Source organism: Eretmochelys imbricata, chromosome 1 (assembly GCF_965152235.1).
Source record: "Eretmochelys imbricata isolate rEreImb1 chromosome 1, rEreImb1.hap1, whole genome shotgun sequence".
NCBI classification, from domain to species: domain Eukaryota; kingdom Metazoa; phylum Chordata; order Testudines; family Cheloniidae; genus Eretmochelys; species Eretmochelys imbricata.
In genome coordinates this window covers 46777302-46800653 of record NC_135572.1, presented here as the reverse complement: position 1 = coordinate 46800653, position 23352 = coordinate 46777302, and the positions used below count along the sequence as shown (strand labels likewise).

Genomic DNA, 23352 nt, shown 5'->3' with positions numbered 1-23352 from the left:
TTAACCTGGCTTCTCTCACTGATCAGAGAATAGTGGCTACTTTGTCCAGATGCATCCGTGCCCCTTTATTATACTGTCATCGTTGTTCCTGAGCTTCCTTGAGATTTTCTCTAGCCTCCATAACCTCTAGTCTCTCACATAACTTTAAAACATACTGCACTAGGCTGTCAGCTCTTGGTGCTTGGCTTTTCTAGGGTTCCCATAGCAGGTCATGTATAACCCTTGGTTGTTGTCCATATAATAGTTTGAAGGGCAAAAACCTCATTGAGCTTTGGGGAACTTCTCGGATGGCAAAGAGTAAGACTGGGAGTAGTTGGTCCCAGTGTCGGGGTGTCAAGGTTCCTTCCCCACTCTGAACGCTAGGGTACAGATGTGGGGACCTGCATGAAAACCTCCTAAGCTTACTTTTACCAGCTTAGGTTAAAACTTCCCCAAGGTACAAACTATTTTACCTTTTGCCCTTGGACTTTCGCTGCCTCCACCAAACGTCTAACCGGTTTTATTTTATTAGGAAAGAGCCCGTTTGGAAATGTCTTTCCCCCCAAAATCCTCACCAAAACCTGGCACCCCCCCTTCCTGGTGAAGGTTTGATAAAAATCCTCACCAATTTGCATAGGTGACCAAAGACCCAAACCCTTGGATCTTAAGAACAATGAAAAAGCATTCAGTTTCTTAAAAGAAGAATTTTAACAGAAGAAAAAGTAAAAAGAATCACCTCTGTAAAATCAGGATGGTAAATACCTTACAGGGTAATTAGATTCAAAACATAGAGAATCCTTCTACGCAAAACCTTAAGTTACAAACAGACATAAAAACAGGAATATCCATTCCATTCAGCACAGCTTATTTTCTCAGCCATTTAAAGAAATCCTAATCTAATGCATATCTAGCTAGATTACTTACTAAATTCTAAGACTCCATTCCTGTTCTGTCCCCGGCAAAAGCATCACACAGACAGAGAGAGAGGCTTTGTTTCTCCCTCCCCCCAACTTTTGAAAGTATCTTGTCTCCTCATTGGTCATTTTGGTCAGGTGCCAGCGAGGTTATCCTAGCTTCTTAACCCTTTACAGATGAAAGGGTTTTTCCTCTGGCCAGGAGGGATTTTAAAGGTGTTTACCCTTCCCTTTATATTTATGACATGGGGATCCTGGGCAATGAATTTCTTGAGCATCCTCTTGAGTGTCTGGTAGAATCTTTCGACCAGGCACCCATCTGTGGGTGGTATACAGATGTGCATAATACTTTGATTTTTAATGGTTCCCATACTTCTTTCATCAGCCAAGATGTGAAATTTGTTGCCTGGTCTGTCATGACCTCTTTGGGAAACCTTACCTGTGCAAAGACCTTCAGCAGTTCATTAGTGATAGTCTTAGCAGTCAGTCGTATGGCTTCGGTGTGTCTGGTGGCATAGTCCATGATAACAAGCATACGCTGATGCCCAGAGGCACTCCTCTCTTAGGGGCCTATAGGATCAATTCCTATTCTTTCAAAGGGAGTCTTCACCAAGAGGAGGGGTATTAATGAAGCCGCAGGATTCCCTTAGGACTATTACTGGGCATTTGGGACATGAGGAGCAGAAATTTTTGACTTCCTTAAGACCCCTGGCCAAAAGTATCAAGCCAGGATTCTGGACTGCATCTTGTCCTTCCCAAGATGCCCTGCACATGGGGTTGTGTGTGCCAGATGCAGTAACTCACAGTGATATACCACAGATACTTACAGTTGTGTCTGCATCTCTTGTTTCTTCTTGTTTTGGTGTACATAACAAGTCTGTTTTATCGGCAAAGTGAGGGTACTGCCATGCCTTTAGGGGATCCATCTCTTTGTTGTCCATTGTAGCTGCTTATTCAAAGGCTCAACTCAAGGTCTCATCATTACTTTGCTCCACATGGAAATATGAGAGGCTAGTTTGCTTCTCCAGGTTCATTTGTGGAGGGAATGTTGTATTTGGACCCTTGGACAGCTCTTCTCCAGGGTCTTCCGTCCCACCGGCGTCAGCCTCAGCATCTGTGATCTCTATTATGCCTATGGAGGGGATCGCCTTGCTCACCTCCCTCCACTCTTTCTTTTCTATCCATTTTTCTTTCTGGGATTTTCTTTTCTTGGGCCAGGAAGTAAGAAGGTTGGGGTACTTAAAAGGGAACAAGACCCCTAACATATCTTCTAGGGTATCTTCCTTGGGCTCCTGTGTTAAAGAAAATCTCTGCAAGAGCTTGGGGGGAAATACAGCCAATCTCAGCCTAATATTGCAGGATAGGGGAGGTCCAGAGACATGCATACTTTCATCTGATCTTGGTTTCCATCAATGATCATGCTGGGATACCATAAAATATCTCCATTGATACATTTAATAGGGATATCCCCTTTCTTTAGTTTCCCTACCAGTTTGGCTATTCATTCCTGGACAAATGTCAGATCACATCTTGAGCCCATGAGGGCCAGTGTCTTTTGACCCAGCAGTGTCTTTTGACCCTCCATTTCCATTGGGATTGTTAGTTTCCCTGGGCTTCCCCCCCCCCACACCCCAGGCCCTATTCTTACCAGTCCAAACCTGTATGAAGTTACACTCCAGGTAGGGGCAGTCACAAAATCTGTGCCCCTTTTGTCCATAGGAGTAACAGGCTATCACGTCTGTCCCTTTTAGTAGCTGGGTTACCCTCTTTCTGAGTTTTTCTGGGCCCTTGTTCCTGTGTAGGCATGGGGCAAAGAGCTGGCAGGGCACTTAAGGGTGTGGGCCTACTGTCACAGGGAAATCTTACCCACAGATCTTGAGATGTTCATTTGACCTCTATCCTGTCCATCAGCCAGTCACCGGTCTGTTTTCTTGGGATTTATGCAAGAGGGTTACCATTCTTGGATCCCTGGCCCATTTCCTTCTCCAGTGTACCTGGAGCAATTATTTCCTCCATAGAGGTCCCCAAACACCTTGAGTGGCCTTATTGTCCTCCATGAGGCAGGTGGCTTCAGCTGGAGTTACTGGTCAGTGTCTAAAAACCCAGTCTCAGCCAGCATGCAGAAGAATCTGTATGAACTGTTCCATAACTGTGAGTTCAGCTGTCTGGAGTCCTGTCCGGGGCTCTGGCTTTAACCAACATCAGCAGAAGTCCTTAAGTCTTTGGGCAATTGCCTGTGGTTGTGCCTCGGGGGTGGGGAAGAGCTTGTGGCAAAACTGCTGACAGTAGGTCTCTCCATCTCGGCCTGGCCTGTCCAATATGTCTGCCTTCACTCGCTCGTAGTCCAGGGCCTCTGCATTATCAAGCCCTTGGTATGCTGACGATGAGGAGTGGGATGAGCGGGATTGATCATTGGGCCGGAGGCCAGTGGGAAGCTGTGGCTCCCCTCTCAAAGGTTATCAGGAAAGATTCCAGGTCATTGTCTGTTGTCATCTTAGGGACCATCAGGGTTGGAGTGGTCCCCTGAGTTATGGGGGATGCATTCCCCATAGGGGCTGAACTCTGAGCGATAGCGGCTGTTGTCAGACGTTGGCTGTGTTTGTGTGTTCTGTCAGTGTGCTTCCCAGTTGAGCGCAGATAGCAGACACAGCAGACATCAATCGAACTGCCCAATAAAATCCCAGACCCATTTTAGTAGCGAAGGCATCTGGCCAGGTTTATTGTTAACAAAGCATGGTCCTAGTATCCTGTAGACTCTACAGGACTACCAACACATATATACCTGTCACAATGGACCAGCTCACTCAGAGACAGGGCTTTCCACTGTCCCCTAGGCCAGCCAAAGACACTCCCTCTGAAACTCTGTTTTATACCCCGATACAAACAAGTTATGTATTGCCCCTCTCACGTGGCTTGTTACTGCCCCTCTAAAATGGTTAGTTATCACCCTTTACCTTGCACATATTGGTTCAATCAAAAAATCTTTATCCATCACACTGTCATCCTAACCTTATCTTTAAGAGGGGGTCAGTGTGTCCTTGTATCATCTTCAGGAATGGTGTTCGTACCATATGGGTATCAGGGTGTTCTGGTACCACCCTTGTGCTTGCCTGAGTGTCCTGTGCCTAGCACTTCTTAGGAATGTGTGTTCTTGCAATACCAGCCCTGTTCTTGCCAGTTTCTGTGAGCTTGCATGCACACTGACTTCTGCTAACTTTGCTTTATATTAGCAGGGTTTGACCACTACTTTAGTTCAGGCCTCAAGCCTCATACAAGGCCTCATGTCTCAGGGTCTCTCTTTCTATTACAATGGCCGGTACTCATTCTGCCACCCGTTGCAGCAACTGTTGCTGATGGGCTGCTTCCTGTTCAAACAACTGTTGTGCTTGTGAGTCAGCCAGCCATTGCAGGAGCTGATTCACCTCCGTCATTCTCTTGTATATATAGAAAAAAAGGAGGGGATTTGTTTGGCTTCCCTTTCCTGAAACCCCAGTGCTGGTACCACATCATCACTGTTTTTTTAGTGTGGTCTCTGGAGGGGTCTCAGCTTCTCCTGAATGACCATCCTTACTTTGCTCTCAATGAGGTTAGTTCCTGGACACTCACCTCCAATTAAATCGGTCAGTCCTTCTCCTTTTGGGCTTTCCGTCTCCTTCACTCTCCTGGCTGTTTCTTGGAGGCAGCCTGCAGGCAGTTAGAAAGGGGCGGCAAAAACTGTAGAGCCGGCCCTGGCAGCCTGGTCACCCCTTTGCTATCCCAGGCCTTTCTGCCTCCCGTTCCTTCTCTGTACCTTTATAGTGGGCCTTGTTTTCTGTATTGGTTGCAGATGTGGGTGCCTGTCTCCATGACCAGCAGCTCTGGCAGCTGCATGCAGTTGTGATCAAGCTGCTTGCTTGTGAACAGGAGATACTGTCCTCCTCCTTCTGTCTATGCTCAGTATGGGGTTTGTAGACACCATTACAAGGTTTCTTCTGTGCTGAACAGCTCTGCTGGTGAATGGAAAGCAGACAGTAAGGTCAATTCCCCACACTCACTTTGCCCCTTCCACAGGGGAGAACGGAGTAGTGTCTGGAGTCCCCAACAGGATTCTACCCAGCCCCTATACAGGGGCATAAAGAGTCTGGGCTTTCATTCCTGTTCTTATACACATACACACCCACCAACCCAGCACACAATCAAATCCATAGTGTGATTGTCCAAATTTGGCCACTGCACTTTAAGAAAGATATGGGCAAATTACAGAGAGTCCAGAAGAGAATAACAAAAATGATAAAATCTGGCCTAAGAGGAAAGGTTAAGCAATCTGGTCATATTTAGTCTTGAGAGGAAAAATCTTAGGGGGTACCTGATAAAAGTCTTCAAATGGAGTAAGCGCTGTTTTAAAGAGGCCTGTGATCAATTGTTCTCCATGTCCATCAAAGGTAGGACAAGAAGTAATGAGCTTAATCTGCAGCAAGGGAGCTTTAGGTAAGATATTAGGAAAAAACTTTCTAGCTGTCAGGGTAGTTAAACTCTGGAATATGCTTCTAAGGGAGATTATGGAATCCCAGTCCATGGAGATTTATAAGAACAAGTTGGACAAACACCTGTGAGTTGTAGGAACCTGGAGGATTCTAGACCACTGATGCTTCCACATCACCACTGGAAGCTTCGGCTGGGTTGCTGCTGGAGGACTCTGTGAAGCTAGGCTCTGTGGGAAATACCACCCTGCAGGTCTTGAGTAGTGACCCCTCACAGCCCACTGGTTGGCTGATGCTAGTGTTTAAACCAGGAAGCCAGCATGAGGAGCTGTCCGCACAACATGCAGATTGCCTGCCTTCCTCTGCTCTGAACCTTACTTGCTCTAGACCTTTGATTCTGGCTTCCCAACCTGGTTTGTCCCCAACTCTTCTATTTGCTTGCTGTCTATAACCTGGTGCTTGATACAGACTTCCTAGCATCCTGACCTGGCTCGACCCCGATTCTCCTGTCTGGCTGGTGCCTGCAACATGGTGCCTGCCCCTGACTTCCTGGCATTCTGTCCCTGCTCACTGCCAGCCCTGCTCCTCGTCTCCTGACTGCAACTTAGCAACTGACAGGTGCGCACAGGCCTCCCACGGCTCAGCCCTGACAGTTTTCTCAGACTGCCTTCGCTCCCCACCACAGCTTATCCAACCCCTCCACAGATGATGGAAGGGGTGGGCTGTTCCACCCTCCGAACAGCAGATCCCTGAGGGCCCGGGACCTGCAGGACCAAGTCACCCATCTACAGGCAGAGAGCCTCACACTACAGACCCAAGCTACACTGGGTGCAATCGAAGTACAGACCCTGCACAGGCAGTTAGCCTGGGCGCAGGCCAAGGTGAGGCAGTTTGCTGCCGAAGCACAGACCCTATGCAAGCAGCTAGCACACTCACAGGGAGAAACAGTGACACTACGTGCCCAAACAGACCGCACATTATTGGAACCCGCTCCCACGGTGCCACTGCCCGAATGGTTTGATGGGGATCATCAGAAATTCGGGGGGGCTCTAAACCAATGCAGGCTACTCTTCCTGCTCTGCCCCTGAGCATACCCCACAAATAGATGGCCGAAGTCCAAGTATATGTGGACTCCTGCAAGTGCTGTTCATGTACCAAGATGTACAGGACAGACCCCTCAGCACCTTAGTATCCCTGGAGACTCCACATAGGCCTTAATTTGCCCTCAGCCTAGATTTCATTGTGGAACTCCCAGTGTCTGATGGACACACCATAGTCTTCACAGTCATGGACTGCCTGACCAAAATGGCCTACTTCATCCCCTGCAACCACCTGTCCTCTGCCAAGATTACTGCCCAACTCCTGATGTACAAAGTTGGTCAGCTTCATGGATTCCCTGACCTCATAGTTTGCAATGAAGGCCCACATTTCACCTCTTGCTTCTGGCATAAAGTATTTAGGCTACTAGACGTCCTTATATCCACCTCCACTGCATACTACCCTTAAACAGATGGACAAACTGACCTGATGAACCAGGAACTGGAGCAGTACTCAAAACCACTGGTCCACACTCCTGTCATATGCAGAATTTTCATATAACAATGCTGATCATGCCTCTACTGGCCCTTTATTCACTAATTATGGGTTCCACCTCTGTTTTCACTCAGCATTACCAGCAGCCTTCCTGAACCTGGGCACCACTGACTGGGCCCAACAGATCCATCTTATTCAGGAGGAACTCAAGAACTACCTAGAAGAGGCAAAGAAGGCTTATAAGAGGCATGTGGTCCATCAAATACAAGAAGCTCCAGTGTTCACAGTAAGCCAGAAGGTATGGCTTGCTGCCCAACATCTCCAGACCAGTCAACCCTCCTGAAAACTGGACCACCAGTTCCTGGGGCCTTCCCAATATGACAGCAGATCAACCCAGTTACCTCTAAGCTATAGTTTCTCCAGTCTCAAAATACACCCAGATTTTCACATTTCCTTTCACAAGCCCTACACTGAGAACCATTTCCTTGACCAAACCAAACCACTGCCTCTACCAGTCAAAATCCACCAGGTGCCTACCCTGAGTTCCTGGCATTCTGACCCGGTTCACCCATCTCCTGACTGCAATTTAGCAGCTGACCAGTGCCTATAGGCCTCCCATGGCCCAGCCTTATATCTGGGATGGACTGGGTTTATTTGGTCGTGCCTCAGCACAGGGGCTGGGTTCACTGACTTCTTAAGGTCCCTTCTGGCCCTATGTTTCTATGATTCTGTAATGTATTGGCATATGTAGGGGACTAGAATTATTAACTTTGCATTGACTACATCACTGTCATTGGTGCATCACTACTATATCGTACAGTACGTAGATAATTGGGTTGGTCAGAAATTTTCTGATGGAACATCTTTCCAGCAGAAAATGCAGATTCACCAAAAGCAAAACATTTTATGGAAATGTGTCATTTTGATCAAATTTCATTTTTTTTCGGGGGGGAGAGGAACCATGAAATTAATTTTAATTAAGTCAAAAGTGGAAATTTTCAAGTTTTCATTTTGAAACTACTTTTAATTTGACATTTCTTTTATTTTACATTATATGTTTTTAAAAATGTAAAAATAGGAACAAAATCTTTTGAATTAAAATTAAATGGTTTCAATCAACATGGAATGATTATTTCCCCAGAATTTTGCTTCACAATACATCTTTCTTTCTTTCTTTCTTTCTTTCTTTCTTTCTTTCTTTCTTTCTTTCTTTCTTAATGTGTTCAGTGTTGTTATATCCATGTTGGTCCCAGGATATTAGACAGACATCATGGGTGAGGTAATATCTTTTATTGGACCAACTTCTGTTGGTGAGAGAAACAAGCTTACACCGAGCTCTTTGCAATGTAAGCCCAGGCTCAGATTCAGCCTTGAACCCAATCCACCTTTCCATCTACACACACATCTCTCAGACTCGGGCTTAGACCCAGGGACCTAGGACCCTGCAGGGGAGGAGGGTCCAAGCCCATGTCAAGCCATGACCAAGGGTTTGAGCCCTATTGCTTTGTAGTGTAGATACAGCCCTGCTTGACTCAGTTCTGGGAGTCCACCAAAAGTATCCCACAATCCCATGGGCCAACTTCCTTTGTTGGCTATATTGCAACAATCTCCAATCGATTTAATTAAACATGGAAGCCAACCCCTTTGGTGTATAGCAGCAGCTCGGTGAGTCAGTGTTAATCCTTCCATTGTCTTCTGACCAGCGAGTTGCAAACACACCATCAGCAAGCCTCCTGGGTTTGCAATGGAGACTGACCAGAACAAGCCTTTTGCAAAGTGAGCTGCTTCATGGTCATGGGAGCGCAGACAGTTTTTGGTGAATCTCTGGTGCAAGGCCAGCAAAACTGTGGACTTCAGCAAAAGCATCAGGAATGACTACACATACCAGCAGGTAGTGAAGAAGTTGGCAGCTTTGGAAATTTACCCGACTGGTGGCCAGTGCAGGGAGTGGATTAAGTGGCTCAAGAGTGAGTACTAGAAAATAGGAGACTAGAACTGCACCTCAGGCAACTTGCTGACATTGTGCCCATTTCATGAGGAGCTTGACTGGGTGCTGAGCACTGCCCCCAGCATGGTGCCAGCTGTGGTGCAGGATGACCTGGTTAGCTGGGATGGTGCTCTGCTGGCCCCAGAATCCAGCATAGGGGTTGATGTGAGCCAGCAGCAGGCCCCTAGTGAGGACCATGAAGTCACTCTGTTACTGAAACTGGCCCCAGAGCATGCTTTTGAACAGGATCAGCAGTAGGGTCCATATGCAGAGGGATTGTTTGATACTCCCCACCCCTGGGCCAAGCCTGCTGCCAAGCCTGCAGTGCACACAGAAGGGACAGAAGTTGCCCCTGAGCCCGGTAAGTTTCTGGCTGCAATTTAATGTTTATTTCCATGGTAATGGGAGAGATTTCTGCTCTAAGAACAAATACAAAAGGTCTGAGAAGCCCAGGCTAGCAGTGTGTATCCACTAATGGTGGATTGTATCTCAGCACCCTGGCGTACTCCCTTCCCATCCTCCCCACCATGTGGAGTTCAGAAGAGTTACAGGGAAATGCAAACAGTAAAGAACACCTTTAAAGAGTATTTGTACTGGAAAGGCTCCAGTTTTTGCTCGGGGCATTCTGGTTTAACAATAATTACATTGCATTGCTGTGCCTTTGCACTCGCCGCTCTGTAATCGCTCAATAGTCTGCGGAGCAGCCTGGAAACAATAAGCTCAGGGGTAGGGGGGTGGAATGGGTTGCACTTCCAAATCTAGCCCAGTTCAATGAGAGGCAGTCCAGGCAGTCCCTAGGTGACACCATCATTTGTCCCAAGCACGACTGGAGTTTGAATCTTTGTCCAGAAATGTGCCAGGGATGGGGAGGAGGGAGGCTGTGGAGTTCTGCCTGCGTGCATGCAGCCATAACAGACTAAGCCATGTGAAAGCTTATGTAGCGTCCTGTTGATTCCCTCATGAATTCCGACCCAATCCTGGGGCTGATAGCTGCAAAGTTTTCCAGAAGCAGGAACTCCAGACAGGTAGTCACACTGCAGGGAAGGGCGTATTTTCCAGGGCCACCTTTGTAGCTGACCAGCCCACTCTGCTCCTAGATGTGCTGTTCAGTCACTCTATGTTTGCATACTACGGCTGCATACGCTGCAAGTTTCCCACCAGCGGCTTGGAATAACATCCCCTCTGCCAGTAGAGCACCACAAGAATGTCCTACAAGATGTGAAAGGCCTGAAGTGATAGAAAAAGCCTTTTGTAGCAAGGCCACTGATTGCCCCTCCCCCCTCAGCCCAAGTAGTTATGCAATGTCTGTAAAACAAAAACAGCTTATCATTTTTAACTCACCATGGTTTTTGCACTATTTTAACTGGGATTAATGAGGCTGTGTCCAGGGAGATTCTGTGAACTGAAGCATGCCTCCCGCAATATATTGCAGGTCAGTTTTTAAATGTAACATTTTGGGTCCTTGAAACTCCCAAGAATTAATTCTGAGCTTCTCCACTGAGCTACATGAGACAATAATCCTCTGGATCTTGTCCCACTGCAGGCCCCTCAACCTGTACTGGCTACTGTAGCTCCACAGCTCGACCTCAGCCTGGCCCAGCGTACCTTCATGGACTGTTCCAAGAGGGATCGCTTCCATGATGAACTGATGGTTACCTCCACCCCCATTCCCCACCACCAAGTGTGTAGAAAACAAAGGAAGAAGGGAAAGGCGGATGGTGGGCCAGGGGATGTGCAGAGGTAAGGGGTTCTGTCGTGTTTGCATTTGTTCATGCACTGTTGTTCTTGATATTGGAAATGTTCTTTTGTAACTGATGTTTGGGTTAGTAATGGCATCTGGCCTGCCTGCAATGGGTGATTGTTGTACTGTTTTAACACATAATTACAAATAAAGTCTTTTATATCATCCAGAAAGTGTATTACTATCAGTACATCTCATCATACAATCATGATTTGGAATAATAAAGCCAAACCCATGATCAAGAACCATTAGGAATTACTAAGCAACCACTATTCCTCTAGACAGTTAAGTACAGCACTTCACACGTCAATAACCTCCTTATATGAAGCCATAGTGTGAATCATCCCTTACCCCCATTTCATAAGTCATGTCATTCATCACTACATTGCATGGCAATCAAAGCTCCCACCCCTCTCCAAGCACTGAACACCCCCACTCCAATCAATTATCCCCATCCCCCCAAGCACATTCATAGATTTGCTATTCTTCCTCTTACATTGAGCCAGGCAAGTCCAAATGAAGGAGCCTGAAGCATCCCTGACTTCTGTTGCCCTGGTGCATTCAGGTCCAGCCCTGGTAGGTGCACTTTCTGGCTGAGGGTACTGATTCAGTGGCATCTCACTGTCATAGGTCCATTCAGAGGGAAAAGGTTCGTTTCTGGCTTCACATAGATAGTGAAGAGCACAGCAAGCCATGGTAATGAGAACAGCATTGATGACACTGGAATATGAATGGGTCTGTAGACACCTCCAACAGGATTTCAATCTGCCAAAAGCACATTCAGCAATCACTCTACACTTGATGAGAGAGTAATTAAACTGTCTTTTGCCAGTGCCTCTAAAATCCAGGCATGTTCTTAAGCCAAGGCAAATGGGGGTATGTGGAGTCCTTCAAAATAACTGTGGGGACAGTGTGACGTTATCCTATTAAAAATGACGATATAGATCATTGTTGCAACCATTGTTATATATTTGCAACCTGACAAAATGTGGCATGTAAGATGTCTATGAAAAGGTTATGATTTGCTGGTTATGATTATGCTATCTGTATGCATGTATCATTTTTGTATTTGTAGTTATGAGTATTTGCCCTATACCTGGATTTCAAATGTTTTCACCTGGGGTAACGCCTACAAGGTAGCTAGCTAGCACATCTTGGATGGCCTATTCAAATTGAGTGGCCCATCAAAAGAACATTTAACTTATAATGGACCATGGGAGATGCTGATCTACACTTAATGGAATTTCCTGCTCTGACTAGGTGAAATGCATGGACATGTGACTTGCCCATGTGACTCCAAACTCCATCTTGTTGCTGTAATTTTCCACCGTAAGAACAATGGGCTTCCATCCACATGACAGAAAATATAAAAGGCCCTGGTAACCCCTCCATTTTGCCTCTATCCTGCTCCAGCCTCTATCCTGCTCAAACCTCTGGAATATGGACTTATATTAATGGGAGCATTCTAACCAATGGACTGAGGATCTTCCAATGACTTGGAAGAAACCGGAGACTTATTAAGCCAGCAGTTTATTCCATCACTACTACAAGCCTGAACTAAGAACTTTGCAATTATTGTATGTATTTGATTCCTTTAACCAGTTTTAACTCTCAGCTTTCTTTCTTTCTTTTTATAAATAAACCTTTACATTTGAGATACTAAAGGATTAGCATCAGCTTGATTTTTGGGTAAGATTTAAGATATATTTTGAGTGGGTATATGGCCAGTCCTTTGGGATCAGAAGAACCTTTTGTTTGATGAAACTGGTTGTAAAGAGCCACTCACTTTTAAATCCAATGTTTTCGGTGGTAATACGAGGACTGGAATGTCCAAGGAAACTGCTTTTATAACTTCTTATTAGCCAGTGTGGTGGAACAGAAGTTTACTTTTGTTGCTGGTTTGGTATATCCTATGGGGGATGAGCCACAAGTCTTGGGGTATATCTGCCCTATTTCTCAGCAGTTCGTCCTGAATTTGGCATCCTCAGTTGTGACCCACTGAGGCATGGTTACAGACAGTAACTTCATTTATGACAATGTCATTTGATGGGAACAATGTCCCAGCCTGTCCATGAATGTAGACTCCCGATTGATGAAAAGTCCTGGCACCATTAACTTTCCCTGGGCAGCCCACACTGATGTTCATAAATCAGCCTGTATAGTCCACGAGGGCCTGCATAACAATGGAGTAGTACCCTTTACGGTTTATGCACTTATGTGCTCCTTAAGTTGAGTGAACTATGGGCACTTGAGTCCCATCAATTGCCCTGGTGCAGTTTGGAAACGCCCATTCTCTCAAAGCCAGCAATTACCTCAGGAATATTTTTATGCCCACGACCTTGGGGTAAACCGTATACCTGATTGCCTCAGAAACCTCCACCACCACTTTACCCACAGTCAACTTGCCAACACCACACTGATTGGCAATGGACCTGTAGCAGTCTCTGGTAGCCAGCTTCCAAAGGGCTATAGCAACCTGCTTCTGGACTGGCACGGGTGGTCTCATGCCTGTGTCTTTATGCTGGTGGGTCAGGGAAAGCTGCTCAGAAAGCTCCAGAACTGTAGCTTTCTTCATGCAAAAGTTCTGAACCCCCTGCTGGTCATCCCAGGTCTGCAGCATGATGTGATCCCACCCGTGTGTGCTGGTGGTGCTGTGTTAGAAGCACCAATCTACATAGGAGGCATCGGTGGCTACTATACTAAGTGTACTGAGCAGCATTAGCCAGCGTGAGTCTGCCATGCCAGGATACTCTTCCTCCTCTGCCTTCTCCTCCTGCTCCATCAGGAGTTCTGTCAGGTGCCTTTGGTGGGTCAGAAAATGCCACTGAAATGTCCACCAGTGCCTCATGGAAGCTCTGCCCATTTCCTGACACAGGAGTGAAAACGGAAACAAAAGACCTTCTTGAAACGGGGTCTGTCTCCTCCATATTGCACGGCATGCTGTGTTGGCGGGCTGTTCAAACTGCCTGTAACATGCAGGGTGGGCAGTAAAGTTTTCCTGCAGTGTACTGTGGCCAAAGGGCTACAGCAGACACATTTTGGAAGGCTTCTAGGAAATAGGGGATATTGTTGGTTTGACTCAGGTCTGCATGCTGCAATGTGGACTCTACAGCCCCTGGGTTCTATCCCAGCTTAGAAAATTCTCAACACAGGGTTAAGAATCAGTGTAGATGCTCAAGTCCTGGGTCCTTAACGCAGGTCAGCTGACTCAAGTCCCACTAACCCTGGGCTTACATTGCAATGTAGACATGCCCTCTCAAGGATTGAACTCACAACCCTGGGTTTAACAGGCCAATGCTCACACCACTGAACTATACAAGGACTCTGCTTACTCCTCCCAAAGAAGGTGCTATCTCTCTCTTTTTTCAAGTTTTTTTCTGAGTAATCCCTTCTTTGCCACTTTAAGTCATAAAGCGTATATTGCTGTGTGCCCATTTATCCTACTGACATCTCTGGGGCTTTCTTCAACAGCATCCCTACCCATGAAATGCCCTAGCACAGAGGTGATCCCCAAAGCCACAGTCCTCTCTTATTTCAAATCCCTCCTGAAAAGTCACTTCTGCTCTGATGCCGACCAGAAATTAGCCAGCTAATAATAGCCAGAAATGACTAGCTATCTAATATCAGCATGGCTGAGGGTTAATTGGATTATTTGACAGTGCTTTAAGAAAACCACTGAATTATCCATGTTTAATCAAAATGTGGTCAATTACCTGTCTGATTATGTTATCTGTATGTTGTACCCTATCACCTACACTTCATACAGGTGGGTCCTTGATTTGTTTTTTAAATTGTGACAGCTTTTGGTCAGGGACAATCCTTCCTTTTATGTTTGTACAATGCCAATAAAATTATAGGGTTTTCAATTAATAATAATAATTATTATTATTAGTCCTAAGAACAATTACGATGATGATCATACTAATCTCTAGTATATTTTCTAATTTGTTGCTTTAATTCCTACATTTTCCTCTTTCTTTTCATTTCTCTTCTTTCTAACTATACTATAATATCTTTTAACCTTCTTCCAGAACTTCAGCTTATCAAAACTTTATTGACCTTAGCTGGATTGAACATAGTAATCCGAGAACAGAATTTGGTCAGCTAGGTATACACAGCCCACAAATACAATGTAGCAGGCCACTGAGGGGTACATAGCACAATCTCTTTTATCAACTATTTTCATTTTGATTGGCTCCTGCTAATACATGTTCTGAAAAGCGAAATGATGAAATTCTATTTGTCCTTTATGTTGGTAGCATGTTAAATGTGTGTTCTTTGGGGCAGAGATTGTCTTTTTGTTCTGTTTATACAGCACCTCGCCCAATGGTGTGCTCCCGCATAACTGGGGCTCCTAGGTGGAATGATAATACAAATAATAAATAATTATACTATTAATATTATTACAATCATCATTTACTTTATGTGTATCTTGGGCAACACAGTAGAATTCTGCTAAGGCAACTTCTGAGTGTAATGCAGGTCTTAATATCAAAATCAGGATGATTATCAATATTACATCTGAAAATCGGAATATGCTGCAAACACAGAGCAATGCAGTTATTTCATTGGCTTATGGATCCCGTGGCCTGCAGTGAATGTCACAAATCCACAGCGTGCCCCTGAGCAGTGTATTTGGCATTTTGATCTCAAATTCAGTTTGTTAAAAGTGTAAAATGTCACTTATTGGGACAGCTCCCTCCTGCTTACATATCAGACTGGGCTCAAGACTACATTGTTCTACAGTCAGTAAGGATCTGGAATATACCACACTCAACACATTGGCTCCAGGTACACCTGATTCAGGGCTTGGGTACATGTAGAGTGGCACCATTTTAACTTAAAATGTTATTTTAAAATGATTTCGTTAAACTACTGCGAAAGGCTGTGTGGCTTTTTATGTCAGTTTAAATCAGGCTTCACTTTGGTTTAAATCGATTAGGAACTGGTTCAAGCTAAATCAAAATAAGCCACAAAACCAAGTAAGAATGTCCACACAGGGGTTGCACAGGTGTAACCTCCCCTGGGGGAGGAGGGATAGCTCAGTGGTTTGAGCATTGGCCTGCTAAACCTGAGGTTGTGAGTTCAATCCTTGAGGGGGCCATTTAGGGATTAGGGCAAAAATTGGGGATTGGTCCTGCTTTGAGCAGGGGGTTGGACTACATGACCTCGTGAGGTCCCTTCCAACCCTGATAGTCTATGCTTTAACTTAAGCAGATAAGTGCAAGCTTGTATCTAGCAGAGAGAATCCAAATCATGCCTGAGGGCGGGGAGTGCATCTCTCCCCCTTACTTTCATGAAAGAATTTCAGGTGGGTCCGAGGGTAGAATTTGTGCTTCGGTGTTCTGCTAAACTCACCTGCTTTTGTTCAGCCCCCTCCCCTACTTTATGGTCCCCCCTTTCAGAGACAGTCCGGAACAAGGAAAGCAGCTGTGAAGGTAGTAATCACGTCTGGTCTCAAGATCCGGGCTGTTAGCGCTCCTTCCGAGCCACCGCAATGCGCTCCAGCTGGTGCCAATGGGAGATATGCCGAAACCTGGTTCATGTTACCAAACGAATTCGTTTGTGAAACCTGGCCCTTCCAAAAGCCCCGGAGGGAAGTAGCCCTAAATGATGCTGCCTGGGTTCAGCCTGGAGTTTTGAAATACTGTATTTCCCTTATGAAATATGGAGCACTCACAGGTTACTAGCAGCCACAGAAATAGCTATGCTCCGAATCCTGGTCCCATTGAAGTGAAGGGAAAAGCTCACATGAACGCCTCTGGAGCCAGGATATGATCCCCTGTGGGTGTATGCGAGGTGAGTTCGGATCGGGAAGCCTCTGTCCACATCACTGCAAAGCGATTAGAGGGAGAATCGAATATCCTGCAGGACATTTGCCTTAATATCGGTGCTTTCCAGCCCTTCAGCTCTGGGGACTGCTGTCCGAAACCTTCTGGTGTCACAGGGCGGGCGGGCCAGTGCAGAGCAAAGGAATAGTGTAGGGAATATGATTAGAATCCCCCTTGTTCACCAGAAGCCAGAGAAAAGCGGTGTAATCGGCTATACGATTTCGCACCTGTCCTTGCTTTCCATCAGGTTGGAAACGTTTAGGATCTTTAATGAACATGTAAAGACAAGAGAAGAGTTCTCGGTGTGCCCTAATGATATGATCAGCCTTGATCAGCGACTAAGGTCCCGATCCTGTGGTCTCTGTAATGAGACTTTTTGATTGCATCTTAAAGACTTTTTAACTTCTGCTTGCGTGGATCAGTGCAGAAGTCATGCTGGGGTTTTATTGGTTTCGTCTTCGTCAGAACAGGGATAAACGGTTGTGATAAAACCAGCAACCCAGGCAATGTGTTGCATCTGTCGAGAAATATTGCTACCCTAAGAACTCTGGTCATGGGGCCGCTTCCCAGCTAGAAGATGATCCGAAGCGTTTCTGCCTCTTTTAAACTCTTCATCAGAATTTACGGGTGCGATTTATATACTCAGTGGCATTACCTTACCTGACCTTTATTTGCAACAGAGAGCGGAAAGGAGCCATAGGAGTCTGACAATGTCTTATTCAATTCTCTGCGGGAGAACAAACATATGAGTATATAACTTTTCCAAAACTCAGAGACCTCCACCTTGCTCGGTCTGAATTATCATCCGTATTCCCCAGGAATGCAGCAACCTGGGTAACACGAGGCAAGTGCTTAATTTGTAATACATCAAAGCCAGGAGTGAGTTTAAGATGGTCCCTGTCTACACCTATGGACAATACAGAAGCAAACATCCCACACATTTAACTTATAGCTAATCGTAACCTCGGAAGACTAAGACTTTGTCTGGCTGTCTTTTAAGCACCATGCACACCTATGGTGTTGTGTAAACAACATATAGAATACTAAAACATCATAACTGATTCTTAATCCAGATTAATTCATTTTAAAATTAGATTGTATTAGGACAGACGCCGGTTTACTTCTAAAGAGAACAAATACTAATACAAATGGTGCTATATTTTCACCCCAATGTCAGTTAAAGAAACACAGGATACACAATACGGCCAGATGACTCAAAATATCCATCCGTTATTTGCTCAGTCCGATTTCCCTCACCTGCCATATCGTACCGTCGATTTTAAAACCAGAACCTCCCCCTTGATTTTAACCGGGACCTTAAAATCTGATGACCCATGTTTCTGATAGCGCGGTGACAGGTACCGGTAAGTTTTTTGCCTGGGTGTTTGGGCACAGCGTGTTGAGCTGTAGAAATATAAGGTGCAGACGTGCCTTTGGCAAAGGCTGTAAGAGGCAGACTTTTCTAACGCGTGTCATCTAGGGAGGCAGCCTGAAAGCCAGAGAAAGGGATGGTTAAAAGCGGCAAAAGCTAACGACTGGAGGGCAGAGGGGACACTGAACCGAATCGAGGGGACAGATCGTGTCATCACTTCTGAACTGTAAACACTGGGGAATTCTGCTTAATAACCCGATGGCTCGACATGGGCCAGAGTTATTGTCTGTATAAAACTTTACCGAAGCGATCAGTTTACTGCGCTTTCAGCGCGAAGACCCCCAACTCTGCTCCCGCACTTGGGAACGTGCCAGTCCTTGTTTCCTTCCAAACTAACGTGGAGTAATTATCTGTGGCATCGGGGTTCGTTTGTTCTAACTGCCGGATAAATGTTGCTGGTAAAGTTATGCAGTGGAATGAGACCAGTGTTTAAAGAACACCCATATAATGAGAACATCAGGCTAGATACGTCTACGAAATGCGCAATCCTTTCTCAGATGGCATTGGGTGGTACTATAGGAATTCCTGGATACCGAGATTTCTCGCATTCGGGAGACCCATGGATAGATCTCCTTTGATGGATGTACAGGGAGAGTACGCAGAATTCGGCACAGTTCTGTCTCAACGAGAATAAAACCAGACTGGATGGAGAAATGATTTGGAGAACTAAACAAGGGGCCAGGCATGGTATTTTCCTCTTTCAAGTTATTAATCGGGGAAAATATAATTTGAAACATGTTGCTTATTTGTTGATAATAAATGTAACTCCGATGTTCGCTATTGGGATGACCGACAAAGATTCAGTTTCAAGTTTTCCGGGCGGTAAGTACTGTACAGGACAATGGATGGATGCGGGATGAGCGCATGGATAGCGTGGGGACAAAGCTTTTCAGAAAATGTCAATCTCTAATTAGTTTGGCTTGCAGACTTAAGCGCTATTCCCCAAGGATCAGAATAACCGGCATCTTTTGCTTTTAAAAATTGCTAGAAGGAATGAAAACCTATGTGTCTGGTTATGTAGCATCAAAGAAGCATCACATGCGCTAAATTCCAGCAGGAAAACCTCTGGCTGGATTAAGAAGAGATGCACATGTTATAAAAATATGCTTATATACGTTATAATAATTATATATTGGCCACAAACATCTTTAGGGTGAGGCAATCATGCAGGCAAATATACCACATTCGACATATATACTGTCAGTGTTCCTCTGTATACCCAACTTATATATATATGTTTGTGTGTGTGTGTACACACAAACACACACAAACACATTTTGGGGGTCTGTAGGACACAGATTACATCTTCTTTTTTTTAACAAAAAGGCGTCACCGTAATGTCTTTATGCAAAAATTTTATTCTTATTTTTTACATAAATAAATAAATAAATATCTCCCGGTAGTACAGAAACCGTACAATTACATAGCTATGGGTCTGAAGAAACGCCATCAAGCAAATTTTACAGAAAAAACAAACTCCTCTCCCCCATCTTCCCTCCCCCCCCCAAAAAAGGCGTCAAACCACATTTCACACATTTCATTACCTGCTTCTAGAGATCACCGCAGTGACTCGGTGCGCGTCCCCACTTTTGCTTTGGAGAGGGACGAAATGCCGGGAGATACTAAAGCTGAATGATTCCCGACCATTGATACAAATTACAGAACTAGTTCTCCCCTCCCCGCCCCCTCTGAGAAATAGATATCTCTGGAGGATCGCTGTTTACCAGACACAGTTAATCACAGTTCACAACACAGAGGTGGGGGAGCGGAGCGCTTTGCCTGACGACAAAACCAAACCCCCTCACCACAAGTAAAATAGCAACAGTTGGCGACATTTAGGCTCACGCGGACAGTTTATTTACAACGGAATCATCGACACAGCGGCACTCACAGGATTTCTAAAAAGGCCAGAAAGTCCTTTGTAAATTACATGTAATATACAAAACGATATAAAATCCTTCCACAGCGTTTTGGCATAGGACAGGGCAAGATCCCCTTCTGCTCTCGGGTTAGTCTCTGGGGGCTGTGGGGCTAGGGGGTGACTGTGAGATCTCTATCGTCTTTCCCTGAGGAGGATGGAGACATGGGCAAGTCCTCGTCGTCCTCCGAGCACTTTGTGGTGGCCAGAGAGGAGCATTTGCAGCTGTGGGCAGAGCCCCCTCCTCGGTGGGAGCTGCTTTTGCCTTCTTTCTTGTGCTTGACCCGGCGGTTCTGGAACCAGATCTTCACCTGCTTCTCGGAGAGGTTCAGGTAGGTGGCTATCTCGATGCGCCGGAGCCGGGAGAGGTACATGTTGGAGGCGAACTCCCTCTCCAGTTCCAGGAGCTGCGTGCTGGTGAAGGCGGTGCGCATCCGCTTGCTGCTGGGCAGCTGGCTGGAGGTGCTGTCTGGAGAGGAAAGCGGACGGTCAGACTCCGTAGCGCTAAACCTGCTGCACCCAGAGCTGCCCTAGGGGCCCAGCTGGCGTCCTTGAAAACCTCCCCACATCCAGATCACCGAGCCACGCACCGAGCAGTTGGCCGGGCGCCTCTATGAATGCCACAGGACGCACACTATTGCATACGCTACCTGGCATTGCCTAGGCGGTGGGTGGCATGTCCCGCCAACTCACCCCCATGCCAGAGATATGACACGGCATGGCATGAATGGTGCACGGCGCGCGCTGCCGTGCCACACGTCCCCTTAGGCATTACATACGAGGTATCAGTGCCCGGGCGGGGCATGGCATACCCTGCAGTGTCACCCTCTCTCCCCAGGCCACAGTTGCCATTGCACCGATGGCATGCCCTGCACTGCCGGGGGCAGGGCCAGCTCTCCTCCTTAGGGCCAGCCGGCCTTTGGCACTGGTGACATTGCCCCCATCCTGCCAACCACGCACGGGGAGTCGGGCGGGGCAGGATCGGGTCCGTTTGCCCCACCTCTTAGCTCCCGCCCTGCCTCGCAGCCTGGCACTTACCGACGGAGATGCAGTGGAACTGCCTGGGGTCGGGCAGGGGGTAGGCGGTCTGGTAAATGGCCGGCGCGTGGCTGACGCTGACCGCGGAGGAGGCCGAGTGTTGCCGGGCCAGGGGCGCGTGGCAGTACTGCGAGGCGAACGGGGGGAAGGAGGCCTTGAGCAGCGGCAGGGCCGGGGGCGGCGGGTGCAGCTGCGAGGCGGTGACGCACAGCGGGCACACGCACAGCAGCCCGGCCTTGCGCGAGTGGCAGGCGCCGGGGGGCAGCCCGTGCAGCGGGTGCGAGGGGTGCACGGCGTAGGGGAAGAGGGGCGGCGGCGGGCTGCTCTCGCTCTTCTTCTCGCTCGCCTCCCGCAGCACCAGCGAGTCCACCAGGAAGGAGCGCGGCATCTCCCCGCGCTGGCGGCCCGGCGCTGCTGGAGCCGCCGGAGGTGCCTCGGGGTGCTGGCCAGCCCCAGTGGTGCTGAAAGGCGCCGGGCTCGCCGCTTAAATAGGGCCTCTGCCATGTGATGGCTACGCCAGGAGCGGCCGGGGCTCTCAATAGGCTTTTTGTGCCTGTTCTCTTGGCATTCACGCTGCACGCTTCCTCATTATTTCCCTTGTTAACTAAATGAACTGCATAATGTACTCCATTCTTGTCAGCCCCACCCACGCCGTAGCTGGCGGCCTCACCCCTCCTCTCCCTTTGGCGGGGTTATTTGCTCATTCGCCAGCGATTTAATATTCTTCTCCGGCTCTTTATCGCGCCCCCGCGCTTTCGGCCGCCGGCAGCCCGCTCCCCGAGTTGGGTTTGCCTTCCGCAGCAACTCGTCCAACTCTCTGCAACTTCCCAGAGCAGCCCGTTAGCCGCCGGCCGCCTTCTCACCTGGGCGAGGGCTTTGCTCGGCGCTCTCCGCCGCAGCGCGGCTCCCTGCGAGGCGACCCCCGAGTTTCTGCAAACGCACCCGTGACTTTCCCCTCTTCCTTTCGTCGGGAAGTTCCTCCCCATCCTCCGCTGCTATTTCCACACCTCGCCCGCTATCTCAAGCCCTTTGCTTTGTGCATGGGCAGGAGCTTAACCCTTTCGGTTTACACAATACTGGGTCGTGTTACTTGTGTAAACCCGCTTCACGTAGCAAAGGGCTGGTGCAAACCTTGTGCATAGGACGTGCATCTAGCTCAGCTCTCTGTCTGTCTGGCGCATCTACCCGAGGAGAGTTCGCCGTATCTTCTTAACCTGTTGCAATTCAAAATGAAAAAGCAGCCCCACTGTTTCTTGATGCATATCAGCACATAGATGCATATCAGCACACACATCGCTAGCTATACAACATATACAAAGTGCACACACGCTTTCTGCACACTATCTATCGATAGTATGTCTCGGTGGGTAGATAGGTAGATGTTACAATACTATATAATTACAGTAAATACATGAATGTACGTCTCTATTCAAGAGAGAGTAGGGCTGCTGGCTTCATTTTAAACCACTTGAATTGTAATAGGCTGCAATGCGGTTTATTCCTGTTTTTCTGCCTATACAATAGTTAAACAACTTTAAATGCCGTGCATTGATTAAACAGGCTTTGAAATATTTCAGCTTCAGAGCACTTTTAACAATTAGCTTTCCCCTCCCATATAATGAAAATTAGCAGAAATAAAAGAGGCGGTATCTTTATTGGTTAATGAAAAGGAGCTTTAAAGCATACAACCTGATCTATATCTAATGGCTATGCGCGCGCACACACACACCATTCAGCCATTCAGTCCCCGATCTAGGCTTTGAATTGTGTCTGTGTATAAGAGAGGGAGGCGGTTTTGTTGGTGTTGTTTAATATTGGTTCGCTGGTGTTGTTTCATTTGTAGGGTGGTAAGGAACATACGTCAGCAAGAAAAAAAAGCATGCAGACGAATACATTTTTTCTTCAGGCCCTGATCACTTAATAGATCTCGGGGCTGTAAACCCCATTACAAATGTGAAGAAATTGTGTTGATAGAACACACCGTAACCTGCCCATCTAAAAACACCCAACGATTGTATTTATTTTTTTACAGGCAGGAAAGAATAGGATGAAATGCCTGGGAAACGGTGTAACCCTGTATTTCTGGCTTCTGCTCCTTACTCCCAATCCCCACCGAAGTCTGGGGTAGGTTTGCCCGAGACAAGATGGACGGGCTGAGCCTAGAAATGTATCTGGGTTCCCCCCCCCCATTATAAATATACAGGATACAAAAGAATGATAGTAAAAACCCCAGCCCGAGCTCACTGGAGAGTCCCGGATTCTTAGTGTATCTTTCCCGCGGCAGCTTTCTTTTTTTTTTTTTTAAAAAAAATGAGCCAATATTTTTTCATGCATCAAATTTTTCGTGAATTTGAGCCTGGGAAGAGGTAAAGCTTCCTGCTGGGAAATGGTCAGCCACCGAGGGGACGTGGGGTGGGTGGATTTCTAGCCCCAGACTAAGAGATTCCTGCTGTCCGAGGGCTGAACCCCAAGGCTCCCAGCCGCAGGGAGACAAAGGGTTAACAGTCCCTGCATGCACA

The 23352-nt window shown here is 46.9% G+C and overlaps 1 protein-coding gene across 1 annotated transcript; it reads right to left on the bottom strand.

Annotated features, from left to right (window-relative positions):
* Window positions 1-19908: 19908 nt before the first annotated feature.
* GSX1 (GS homeobox 1) lies at window positions 19909-21221 on the bottom strand. The gene is made up of 2 exons (XM_077806256.1): window positions 20834-21221; window positions 19909-20264 (listed from the first exon to the last, which is right to left on the bottom strand). The coding sequence occupies exons 1-2, from the start codon at window positions 21219-21221 to the stop codon at window positions 19909-19911; spliced, it is 744 nt and encodes a 247-aa protein (XP_077662382.1).
* Window positions 21222-23352: the final 2131 nt, after the last annotated feature.

Coding starts and splice junctions, on each gene's coding strand:
- GSX1 (XM_077806256.1), bottom strand. CDS start 21,221: ATGCCGCGCTCCTTCCTGGTGGACTCGCTGGTGCTGCGGGAGGCGAGC. Junction 20,265..20,833: donor GTTCCACTGCATCTCCGTCG/GTAAGTGCCAGG, acceptor TTTCCTCTCCAG/ACAGCACCTCCAGCCAGCTG.